This window comes from Gossypium raimondii, chromosome 3, assembly GCF_025698545.1.
Source record: "Gossypium raimondii isolate GPD5lz chromosome 3, ASM2569854v1, whole genome shotgun sequence".
NCBI lineage: Eukaryota > Viridiplantae > Streptophyta > Magnoliopsida > Malvales > Malvaceae > Gossypium > Gossypium raimondii.
Genome location: NC_068567.1, coordinates 36,560,296 through 36,573,017, shown reverse-complemented (window position 1 = coordinate 36,573,017; position 12,722 = coordinate 36,560,296). Strand labels below are relative to the sequence as shown.

The window sequence follows — 12,722 nt, the reverse complement described above, 5'->3', positions numbered from 1 at the left end:
ATTTTGAAATTTTAATCATGGCCAAATGGTAGAAATTAAATCATTTGGTTAAATTTTGTTATTACTCCGCATTATGTGTAAAGTTATAGATTTAGTCTATGTTCTCTAACTGGATCAATATTAGTCGCTCTATTTTTTGAATTTTAAAATTTTAGTATTAATGCAAACAACAGTCGTTAAACATATTAATTGATTTTTTGCGAGTAACATGTGGAAATAACAAGTTCACATATCATTCCACATGTGATAATATGTTTGGCACATCAAAATTTGAAAATAACAGAACTTGATGAACTTAATAGTTACCATTTGGTCAGGACTAAAGTTTTCAAATTCTAGTAGTGCGAAAGTGACCAAATCAAAGTATAGGTACTAAATCCACAACTTATGCAATGTGATAGCCTAAAATAGGGCCTAATCGAAATAGTGGTTTCGTAACCACAAATCCGAAGTGAAATAGTTTAATTTTATAAATTTTTATTAATTACTGATTCAATGAAATATTGTGTGAAAATATGGATAGGAAATTTTAATGATTTAGTGCCTAATTGAATTTTTAGGACTAAATTGAGAAAAATGCAAAGTGTGTCTAATTAGTGATTAAATGACTTAATTGAATTATTGCATGAAATTGGAAGTGTTTATGTGGAAATTAGACCATAAATTAGTGTTATGGACACAAAAGGGTAATTCTAGAAAAATATCTAAGTAATGGGTCAATGGCATTTTTGTCCAAATTGAATAAAAGACAAAATAAAGTGAAAATAAGTGTCCATCTTCTTCAAAATTGAAGAGTTGCTGCCGAAACTTTCATGTTCTATAGGCCAGGGCTCTTGATTTTTCTAAGCTCAATTGTAAGTGATTTCTTACCCCATTTTTAATTATTTTCGTATTTTTATGCTTATTGAAGCTTGAATTTTATGTTTCTACCATTTAATTTAAATGAAATTAAAGTTTAAAAATTGACCCATTCATGATATAATTGTAAATTGATTAGTGATGTTAGATAATGAATGTTTGAAGTGTTAATTACAAGTTTTACTAGATGAATTTCGATGAAAATGTTGAAAAAGGACTAAATTGTGAAAGATGGTAAAGTGTGCATAAAGTTGTGATTTTGTGAAATTGAGGGCTGTTATGAGCAAGAAATATGATTTAGTGAAGTTTGAAATTTAAGAATTTAGTGAATTTTATATTTAGGAGCTTTGGGACAAAAGTGGAATTTTTGAAAGTTATGGGAAAAAAATGTAAGTTTGCCAAAATATTGTGTATGAATTGTATTTGAATGGAATATTGATAAAATGCATTAAATTGTGTTAATATAGATCAAGAAAGAAGAAATAGTGGAAATGATCGGAGAAAAGAGAAGGTTATCAACTAAATTTCAAAAAATAGTCGTATTGCATCCGAGGTAAGTTATGTGTAAATAATAGCAATATATTTTTTATAAATTGTGAATTTTATTTGATATGTGAATCAATATTGAATGTGGAAGGAAAATTATTCATGAATTATTCAAGTGATAAAGTGTTGAAAATAAAGTGTTAAGTGTAAATTCCCGGTTGAACTTAGGAATAGAAGTGGATACAAGTGACATGTCACTAGAGATAAGTGTTACAGTGTTACAGTGAGTCTCGGGTGCTAGGTGGTCTAGCATGTGTTGCAGACACCTGACAGCTTGTGTGAGCAGGCCCGTGGACATTTCCAGTGTTATTGATCAGTGGTAGCATCGGTTACATATCAGTGGTAGCTTCGGCTACATATCAGTGTGGCACTTATGTGCTAAATCTCTACGTATCTGTGTATATTCCGAGTGTTCAACGGGATTAATAATGAGTTAAAGTGAATATGAAATGAAGTGTGTATGCAGGTACGTTTAAAAGAATGAGCATATGTGATAAATGTTAAGTGTGTAAGTGCATGTGCAAGTGAAATGGGTAAGATTATGCATGTGTAAGTGATTGAAATTGCTAAGAAATGTTTGATTAGTTATATGAGAGAAATGTCAATTATTAAATGAGTACTGATTGTTTACATGTAACTTACTAAGCTATTTGTAACTTACACGTTTTCTCCTTTCCTTTGTTTTATAGTGATTTGAGCTTGTTTAAATTGGGGATCGTCGGAGCTTGTATCACACTATCATAACCATCTCGGTATTATGTGTTTTCAAAATATTTAAAACTATGGCATGTATAAAGTCTTAATCATTTTGAGTATGTTCATATGATATGGCTAAGATTAGCTATTGAAATGGTTAGTAAAGATTATGTTTTAGTGTTATGTATGTTTAAATGGTAGCTAATACAAAGAAGCAGTTTCTTTGACAGCAGCAGTGACGTGAATATGAAAAATCACCATAAATAGTAGAAATGGAATTAGAGAGTGAATGATATATAGAATTAAATATTATCAAGTCTATTTTTACATGAAAGAAACGGTGTATGCAAAGGAATTTTATATTTTGAGATATTTGAATTTTAGTGAGACAAGGTCAGAATGGTTCTTGAAGTCCCCTGTTCTGACTTTAGAAAATCATTATAAATTGTAAAGAAATAATTATAGGTCATAATTTATATGTCTAGATTCCTTAGTGAGCCTATTTTCAAAATAAACAAACGATAACATTAAATGAATTCTGTACAATGATATAATTTATTTTTAGTACCAAGAGGTCAGAACTGTCGAGTAGTGAAACAGGGGAGAACTTAAAGAATAAAATGTACTAATTTGCTAAACCAAAAATTCTAAAAATTTTATGGTAAGAAGGTATATGAGTCTAGTTTCAGGGAAAATTTATGGATTTAAATTTCTAGTTTCGTAACTCAAGATATAATTAAATTAGTGACAGTTGCGTAGGTGGACAGTTTTGTTGTGAACAGTAGATTTAATTTTAAAAGCAATTTTTTATGCTCCGAATTAGTAAGTTAAATTGGATGACATCTCATACTTGATTCCGGCAATGGTCTCGGGTAAGGGGTGTTACATGCAAAGTATAGAGTCTAATACCAAAATTTGACCCAAAAAAAAACTAAATCTTGCATAAAAATCTTAATTTATAATAAGAAAAGCCACAATCCTAATTTTCTAGAGATTAATCAATAATGTATGAAAAGAAAAGAAGAATTGTTACTAAATTGGGAGATCCGCTTGAAAGTATTGAACAACTTAACTCTTATCTTGTAAAAATTCTAAAAAGTAAAAGAATAAAAATTTGAGAAAAAGTGATGAGTGTTAGAAGAAAATAAAAGAATTTGAGATTTTGGGGTTTTAATGATCGATGAGAGATTTATTTATTTTATATAAAATAATTTATTGTATAAAATAAATCTTTTTAAAAATTTTCATGAGTCTTTTTAAATTTTTGTGGGATCAATTTTTTAAGATAATTTTCAATTTTTTATAAATTAATACATTAATTATACATAAATTATATGTAATATTATTTTTTTGCAAGGTCAAATTCAAGGTGCTTCCACTATTTATTTTATATATAAAATTTACCTCATAATACATACAATATCTTAAATTGATATAATAAAAATATCATACCAATTAAAAAATTTACATGAATCACAAGTTCAGTTATGGTAAGCGGCTTAATGCATATAGACTTGTCCCGTGAAAGATGCTTTTGCCGTATACAGACAGTGAGAAACTTGCCACTATGGTTAAAAGTAGATACTTTAACGAAAAGTAAAAGCAAAAAGCTAAAGTTAATAATAATAATAATAATAATAATAATAATAATAATAATATATTATTACTATTACTACTTAAACTCTTAATTAAATTTGATGTCACGAGCCAACTAAGTACGGATTTGGCTAGAGAAAATATTTAAATGTTCTTTCATATTTAAAACAAGTTATATTATTCAAAGATAATTTAATATTAAAAAACAATAAAATGATACATTTTGTGAGATTTGATCTCAAATCTATTATATTAGTAAAACTTTAAATTTATTACTCAATCAAAGTTTTAATTTAATACTTTTATATATGTTAATTTTATTATGCACATTTTATTACATTCATCAATTGTATGTTTATATATATCTATATATAATGTGGTGACTAAATTAGTGTCATGAGTCAATTCGACCAACTCAATTGTGAAATTATTAAAATACCTTTACTTTAAAAGGTAATTAATAGTATTATAAGAGTATTTTCATCTAACTAGTACAAAACCAACAAATCCATAATGTTGTAGATATAAAATATATATTTGTAATATATTTTAATATATTAATCATTTGCAATATATTTTTAATAAAAAATATTTCCATTCATCCACATCATGGGTATGATAAAGTTTAACATTAATAATATTATTAATTGAGTTGGTGTCACAAATTAACTCGACACCAACTCAAGATTTATAACAACATCATAATAAATAATTGTATTAATTTAATATTCTTAACTCGATGTATTCACAAATTGATAAACATTTGTATTTACAAATTAGCTCACCTCTAACTCAAGATTGATAACAACATCATGACAGACAATTCTATTAATTTAATATTTTTAATTTGATTTGTTTATATATTTTAACCATTAACATTAAATTTTTGTCAATTTAGTTGTTTTTTGAGCTAAATTTAATTGTCAACCTTAAAAAAAACTTAATCACTAATCTTAAAAAGAAAAAGTTGAATTGTAGTTTACTTAACAAAATATTAATTAAAACATTAATTTTTTAACATATTAACTTACATATCAATCCATTTGTACGTCACATTATTTTATTTTATTTTTGAATTTTTTATATTTTTATAATTTTTAAATTATCTGTTCATGCAAAAATATGATATATAAAATACAAGTAAATTGGTATATGAGTTGCAGGTGAATATTATTACAAATTCATATTTTAATCAAAATTTTTTTATTAAAAGGTAGATTAAATTGAACTAAAAATAGATTGAATTTGTCAAAATGCGTAATAATAGCTCGATTTAAAAAAATATCTGTCATGAATCCTTATACTTTAGTCCTCGAGTACAAGTTGGGGTGCCCATCTCAATATCGACCGACAATGGATGGAGCAATTTGGACATTCGGGACAATCAAAAATACGAATCATTTCCTTGTCGATATTTGAATTTTCTGAAGAACCAAATATTTTCAAGGGCCAAATAAACAAGGGACAAGTGTCAATATTTTCAAGAGGGGCGAATTCTAAAATGAAATGACCCAAAAAGACACCTTCATTTTTCAAAATTTATCCCACACTCCCCACACTCCCCACAGTTTCCCTGTTTTTCCTACTTTTTACTCCTACCATTTCTTCCTGCTTCCTATTATCATCCTTACAGAAGGCCCATTCACCAGCCATAACTACAGGAAAAGTTCAGACTGCAACAAAGTATAATAATTAGCAGCGTCATCTTCAAATTCCCACAACCTATCACATAAAGCAAGCCCATTTCCACCATTGTTACAACCTTGTTCAAACTCAAAAACTCCAACATCAAAACCATGTTCCCTATTAGGAATCCCAAGCTCATCATCAGAAGCTTCAAGCAAATGGCGTATGACTTGCTCTTTATCATCCTGAATATCCTCGTCTTCTAAGCTGCCGGTGATGGTGTTGGTATTGGTAGCTTCTGCTGTGGTGTTAGGCCTGGGGTTTTTTTGGTCAGCATCTAAGGCGGCTGATGTTGGGTAAGGAAGGGGGTCATCTAAAACAGAGTCAGAAGAAAGTTCCTGTTGCAAAGTTGTGAGGAGAGAAGACAGGTCTTGGTTTGGCTCATCCTCTTCAGCTTCAAGCAAAGAGAGTATGTGATCATATGACTTATGGCGCTTTGTTTCTTCATCTGAACTCTGGGTTTCTTCTCTTGCGCGCTTTAAAGGCATCTGCTCAGCCATTGCAGCAGGACAGGGAAAAGAAAAGTTGCTTTGAAGAGAGAGAGAAAGAGAGAGAGAGAAGGTTGAGGGAGGGAGGGAAGCAGGAAAGAGCTATATAGAGGGCAAAGGAAAGTGGAGCCCGGTCAATATGAGTTAAAAGGGCAAGCAACAAATATTTATTTCAAAATGAATGTTCTAATGCCACTATTATATTTTATCAATATAAATAAATATTTTATAAAAAAACACTTTTGAAAAAAATCATTTTCAATTTGTGAAAGAAAATGCTTTAGATTAATTTTTATTTGAGAGAAACAATTTTCTCTTTCAAAAATAATTTATTTAAAAATATTTTTTACGAACGATACTAAACAGACTCTAAATTATTCATAAATGTACCTTAAAACTGGTCACGCAGAAAATATCTCCAACGGTAGGATTATAATTTTGTGGTTCCCGAGGGATAATCAAAGGGTTGAAAATGAAGGTAGACATTAGCCTGAAAGGGAGATATCAAAGCTCAAAGATAAAACAAAAGCTAATTAGAAAATAAGATATCGATGTCTGTACGCTCTGTTTTACTCTGTACAACGAGAGAGCATAGTTTGCACAAGTGGAGCGGATCTCTTTTAAAAGCTTTTCTTTTTCTTTTTCTTTTTCTTTCTAAATGATCCCGTTTGTTTTCTCCTTATTTATTATTTAACTTTCATTTTTATATATCACCCCTGGAAAACCTTTTTTATAATGTTAAATATTTTTATGATTTTTGTATAAGGTAGTAGATATTTTATTAGTGGATATATTATTTTCTTTTGATAATAAAATATATGAATATTAATTTATTTTAGTGTATCATTTTAAATATATCGTTATTTTTGTACAACAATATTTAAGTTTAGGGATTAAGTATTTAAGTGTTTAGGATTAAGTACCGTTTTGAATATATCATTATTTTGTAAAATATTTTATGTATGTATATAAAAGTAATTAAAAGAGATTAAATAAATCCCAAACATAAAATACTCATAAAGAATAAAATTTTGATTAAAGTGATAAAAATAATTAAAAATGTTGGTGGCATGGGTTCAAACTTCATTGATGTAAATTTAATATGCTAAAAGAAATAAAAAATACTCATCAATTATGTAAAATATTATAAGCTTCGCAAATATAACTCCTCACTAAACAAACTTAAAATAAACAAGAAAAATCATCCATAAATTAAATAATAAGGTTATCCCATTCTATGCATATAACAATTCATAATGAAATTAATAAATAATAAATAAGTTAAAGTTAAAATATATTTTAAAATTATTTTTGATACAAATAAATAATAAATAATAAATTTAAAATTAGTACATATTTTAAAATTAATTTTTGGCATTGGCCGATACATCATATTTTAACTAATACAAGTGAAATCAACTATTACGCACAAATATAATCAATAATAATCGAAATCTGCATAAGAAAGAAACATACAATTCAAAAGCTCTAAATTATTTAACAACTTCGAATACATAGAATTACCTTCCAATTATTTATTTATTTTGATACTTGTTGGAGAAGGAAAATAAATTACTTGACATTAAATTCAAATTCTTATACTTACAATATATTCTTGTCACTAGATTAAAAGGATTTTCGTAATCACCTCTCATTTATTACTTTTTTTATTTTTAAGATTAGTATATTTATGAACTTTTTTATTTATTCTTTAATTTATTCTTACATAATCGAACATCAAAATGTGAATTTGAAGCCTCCATATGACTAATGATTTCAAGAATTTTTATTATTCATACATTTTTCCGATATGATTTTGAAGCCTCCATATTATGTATTCTTTTCCAATTTCCGTTTTCCTATATTTCTATCTAAGGAGAATCCTCAATTAAACTTAATTCAAAATTAACAAAAACAACAACAAAGCTTCGTATGCCTCCACGGTATAAAAATTTCGTTTTTTCCCCCATTTAACTTGTGTTAAATTATGCTAATAGGATTTCATTTACCTCTTGGTTGTTATGCTTGGAATATATTCTGGTATTTGACTCTGTTGTTGTTGTTAAATCCTCTGAGCCCTTGAGTAGAAACCTGGGAAGCCCAACCTTATACCCTATTTTTTTGACATCTTGAACTTGTTCTCTGTTTTTTTGACATCTTCTTGACTTTGCTATTATATTTGGTTAGATTAGATGTAGGTGTTTTATACAAATCAAAAGGTTTGATTCTTAAAAATACAGTAGCAAGGGTCAAAGAGAAGATGTGGATAGTAGGATTTGCTGGGTTTTATATATTTCTACTTTTCTTAGCTCATATCCTTCTTTGACAAATCTGTTACATAATAAAAATCAATGTGAAAATGATAGTAAATTGTAGAAATTAATGAATAATCTGTAGACTATATCAGTTCTTGTATATTTACCATGCAAAGACCATTGACTACAATGATTAAACGACAAGAAGAAAAGACAATCAAATAGCTAGAAAAATTGAAAACTAATTGCAATTTAAAACAAAAGGTTTTATAGCTATCTCTTTAAAATAAGAACTTGGGAGGATACGACAATATAACCTAAAACTTTAACTCATGAAAGAATTTACTTTGTTTAAGCTATTCTTAGTCTTATTTATGTTTAAAAAAATCTGAAAAGTAGATAAAGAAAGCAGAAGAGGAGATTAGAATGGAGAAAGTAAGAGAAACAGAAATAGAATCAAACATCAACAACTTGAATAATTCTCTCCAAATTAAAAATGAAAGTCTAGAAATGAAACACATGCGGTTCAAGTTAAAAACATTATCATAAAAATAAAGGTTTATATTCCTTGTTATTCAAATTTAAATTATAATAATATTTTTTTAAAAATTTAATACCAGTTCGATTATTATATGCATCTAAGATTAATTTGATTAAGGCTATTTTACTTTGTTTTTTCTTTTCTTCTATTAAATGAAAATATCCATAAGCATGGACTGATGGATACATCTAAATATAGCAGTATTTCTAACACCCCTAACCCATATCCGTCACCAGAATAGGGTTACGGAGCATTACCGGTGTTTACAAATCAAATGGACAGAAATTTAAAATATTTCATATCATATCAATAAACACATTATATCCAAGTCAAATCATACATATTGTCTCTTATACTAGCTCTCGAGGCCCAAAATACACATTAAAAACAAATCGAGACTAAATGGAAAACTCAGAGAATTTTTTAGAAACACTTAAAATTTTCAAAACTGCAAGGGTCACACGGCCGTGTGGCCAGGTTGTGTGACTCACATAACCAAGAGACACTATAACGCCCCAAAATTTTAATTTTGGGTATTGTGAATGTGTGACCCAAACATCTGTCAGCTTTAGTGGTTATGTGTTCTGGGAGTGTTTAGAAGATCTCAAGTTCAAGCCAGGATTTGGGCAAATTTTGGTATTTTTATGAATAAGCCCTATCTTTAGTCAGTAGGCTTTTAAGTAAAAGTTGACAAATAATTAATAGAATTGGCTTGCTAGTCTGGTGGATAAGTGGAGTGTTGGTGTGAAGGAGGTCATGGGTTTGAATCTTTGGGATGGAAAAGATTGTATTTTTGCTCCTAATTTCGGCAAGAGTTGTGTTGAATTGGGTTTTTGAGTGGTGGATGTGTAGTGGGAAGCGAGGGAGCGATTTTAGGAGTGAATTAGGGGATTATGGGGGAGAATATCCAAAATCTGATCACTTTTTCCTTTTTCAAAAAAAATGAGAGTCGTTTTTCTCTCCGTCTTTCTGATATTTTCTCTCCCCCATCTCTACCGAATTTTTTCTTCTTCTTTTCTTCTTACTCGATTATCTTTTCTTTTCTTTCCTCTACTGCCAAAATTCCCTTGTTCCCCCTAAACCATTCTTTCCTCTTGATTTCGTAGCGTTAAGCAGCACTTGTGCAAATTCAGTAAGTTGTTGGGTATCATTTTAAGAGATTATTTTGTGTTCGATAGTCTAATTCTGGGGTCTTGGAAGCAGCATTTCACGAGGATTAAGGCTCTCATCGTGATTTTCGTAAATGTACCGATTTGAAATTTTTGCAGTAAGTGTTCATCGTTTTATGAGTAAGTATTTTGGTTTGGAGATTTTGATTAATCGCGAGGTAAGACTGATTATGGTGTTATTTGTTCAATTATAGGCTTTGAAGTGCTCGAGGACTGTTTTAGCATCAAACAAAACCAGGTGTGTACCCGAAACAGAAAAATAAGGGATTCGGCGAAAAGCCGAAATTGCTTGTTGTTTGGACAACATTAGTAGGCTAATTTTGAAAATTCATCATAAATTATAGAAATTGAATTAAAGGATGAAAAAATATAGGATTAAATATATTTGAGTCTAGTTTGTCATAGAAGAAACGAAGTAAGAAAAATAATTTTATATTATGAGATATTTGAATTTTAGTGAGACAGGGTCAGAATGATTTTGGAATCACCTATCCTGACTTTGGAAAATTATTAAAAATTTTATAAAAATAATTATGGGTTATAATTTATATGTTTGTAATATGGATGAAACTAATTTAAAGAGAAACAAATAGAAACATCATCTGAATGTTGTACGAGAAGATAATTAATTTTTAGTGCAGAAAGGTCGAAACTGTTAGATAGCAGAACAGGGGAAAGTTTAAAGAATAAACTGTACTTATTGGCTAAACCAATAATTCTAAAAATTTTATGGCAAGAAGATATGTGAGTCTGGTTTCAAGAAAAATTTCCAGATCTTAATTCGGAATTCTATAGCTTAATATAAAAATAATTTAGTAACAGTGACTCAAGTAGACAGCTTTGAAGGATCATATGAGTAAATAGTGGAAACACATATGAATAATTAACTAGCACGGGTTACATTAAAATGGATCACGAGGCCAAGGCCAATTTGGGTCATGTGGGCCACAAGGGTGTGTGGGCCCACACGGGCAAACATCATGGGCTTGTAGGCCCATTTTCACTGTTTGACTGATAAGGTTACACGGGTCGCCCAAGTCGACTGTGAACCTACTGTAGGGTCGGTAAACTTACCTAGACCCCTAATTGACTGAAATGACTGTATGACTAATATGATTAAGCTTGATGATGTCCCACTGATTTGATACTGTATGTCCTGTTTACATGCATGATATTATGTTATAGCATGTCATATCTGTATATTGCATTGCATTGGGTTGGGGGATTATAATGTTTGGAGGAAGTGTACTGAACGGCCTCGAGCCTAATTTACCAGAAGCTCAGCTGCAAACTACTGTCTAGTGCCGCATTCGGTACTACTTGGACTGTAGGGATGGGTGGGTTGATTATATCCCCACATAGAGTGTAGGGTTGGACGGAGACGGTGTGTAGAGGCTGGATGGGTAGTATTTTTGTGACTGCATATCTGTTATTGCTACTGATACTGTGATGGGCTAAAGCCCTGCTGCATGATTGTTTTTGTACTGAGATGGAATAAGGCCCAAACTGGACTGATACTGATACTGAAAAGGGCTTAAGCCCAAACTGTAATTATCTGTTTACTGTCTGTTCATTTGTATGGGGATTACACACTGAGTTTATGTAAACTCACCCCTTCTGTTTAATCTGTATAGGTAATCCCCAGATTTAGGCGGATTGGTGCGGCGGAGGACTCAGTGGTGGCCACACGACTTCTTTTACACTGTTTATTACCTATTTATGATTTTACTTTTATTTGGGAGTATTTTGCTGTAATTATGACATTTACAGATTTTGGTTTAAATTTGGTTTTTATATCATTTTATGATTTAAATCTACTAGTGTTAGGTAAAACTCAGGTTTTCAAATGAAATTAATGTTTTATCAAAAATACCACGAATACGCAAATTGTTTAAAAGCTTCTGCAATAAGAAAACGTTTTGAAATTGAATAACGATTTCTAAATGAATAATGTTTTGGAAACGAACGACACGATTTGAAATTAACATAAGATAATGAAAAAATGGTTAAATAGAAAAGGAGATTTAGCAATGACATATTTTTCGAAAAGCACTACCTTGTGACATTGTCAGATTCAGCCATAACGTTTAGGCCGGGTCTGGGGTGTTACAGGCACGCCCATGTCTTAGGTCGTGTGGGCATTCGAAATAGGGACACATGGCTGTGTCCCAGCCCGTGCCCGTGTGAGTATACTAACTTGGGTCACATGGTCAAGCCACACGACCGTGTGCTAGGCCATGTGAACATATTGACTTGCAAACCTTTACAAGTTACAAGGGACACACAGCCGTGCCACCTGACCGTGTCTCAGACACGGCTGAGACACATGCCCGTGTCTCTGCCCCTGTGGATGAAAATAAGCTATTTTACAAGCCATTTTTCTCACCCAACAAGGCATGTACCTATAGTAAAAAATGCACGTGTATACCAGCCATAGCAAGGCACCAAAATCATGCATAATCTAGCTTTATACATATAGTATAACCACATATAGTATAACCACACTCAACCAATATGCACATGGGCATCTCAAATAACAACTTATAAATATGTATAACCAAGTACTCCATTTGGTCAAAATAAACAACTAACTTCCAATTTGATTTGCATCCATACATGCCATAAATCTTACTTACCAAAACACAAATCATTTAGTACTAATATGTCATTCTTTAACTAATATACATTAACCAAAGTACCTATACGTAACAAGGTACCAAATCACCACATATACCACATATCATAAAGCATATATATCATATGCATATTCAACTATCATTTCATCTTCTATTATTCAAAAAAACAAGCCAAACATTAACCATAATAAGACTACTCACATAAATGCCAATCTTTACCATTATACCATCAAGATACCAAAACCCAACCA

At 30.2% G+C, this 12,722-nt stretch overlaps 1 protein-coding gene across 1 annotated transcript; it reads right to left on the bottom strand.

The window, feature by feature from the left end:
- Positions 1-5,351: 5,351 nt before the first annotated feature.
- LOC105794183 (uncharacterized) lies at positions 5,352-5,882 on the bottom strand. Its single transcript, XM_012623225.2, has one exon. It carries the CDS (start codon positions 5,880-5,882, stop codon positions 5,352-5,354), a length of 531 nt encoding a protein of 176 aa, XP_012478679.1.
- Between the last annotated feature and the right edge of the window lie 6,840 nt (positions 5,883-12,722).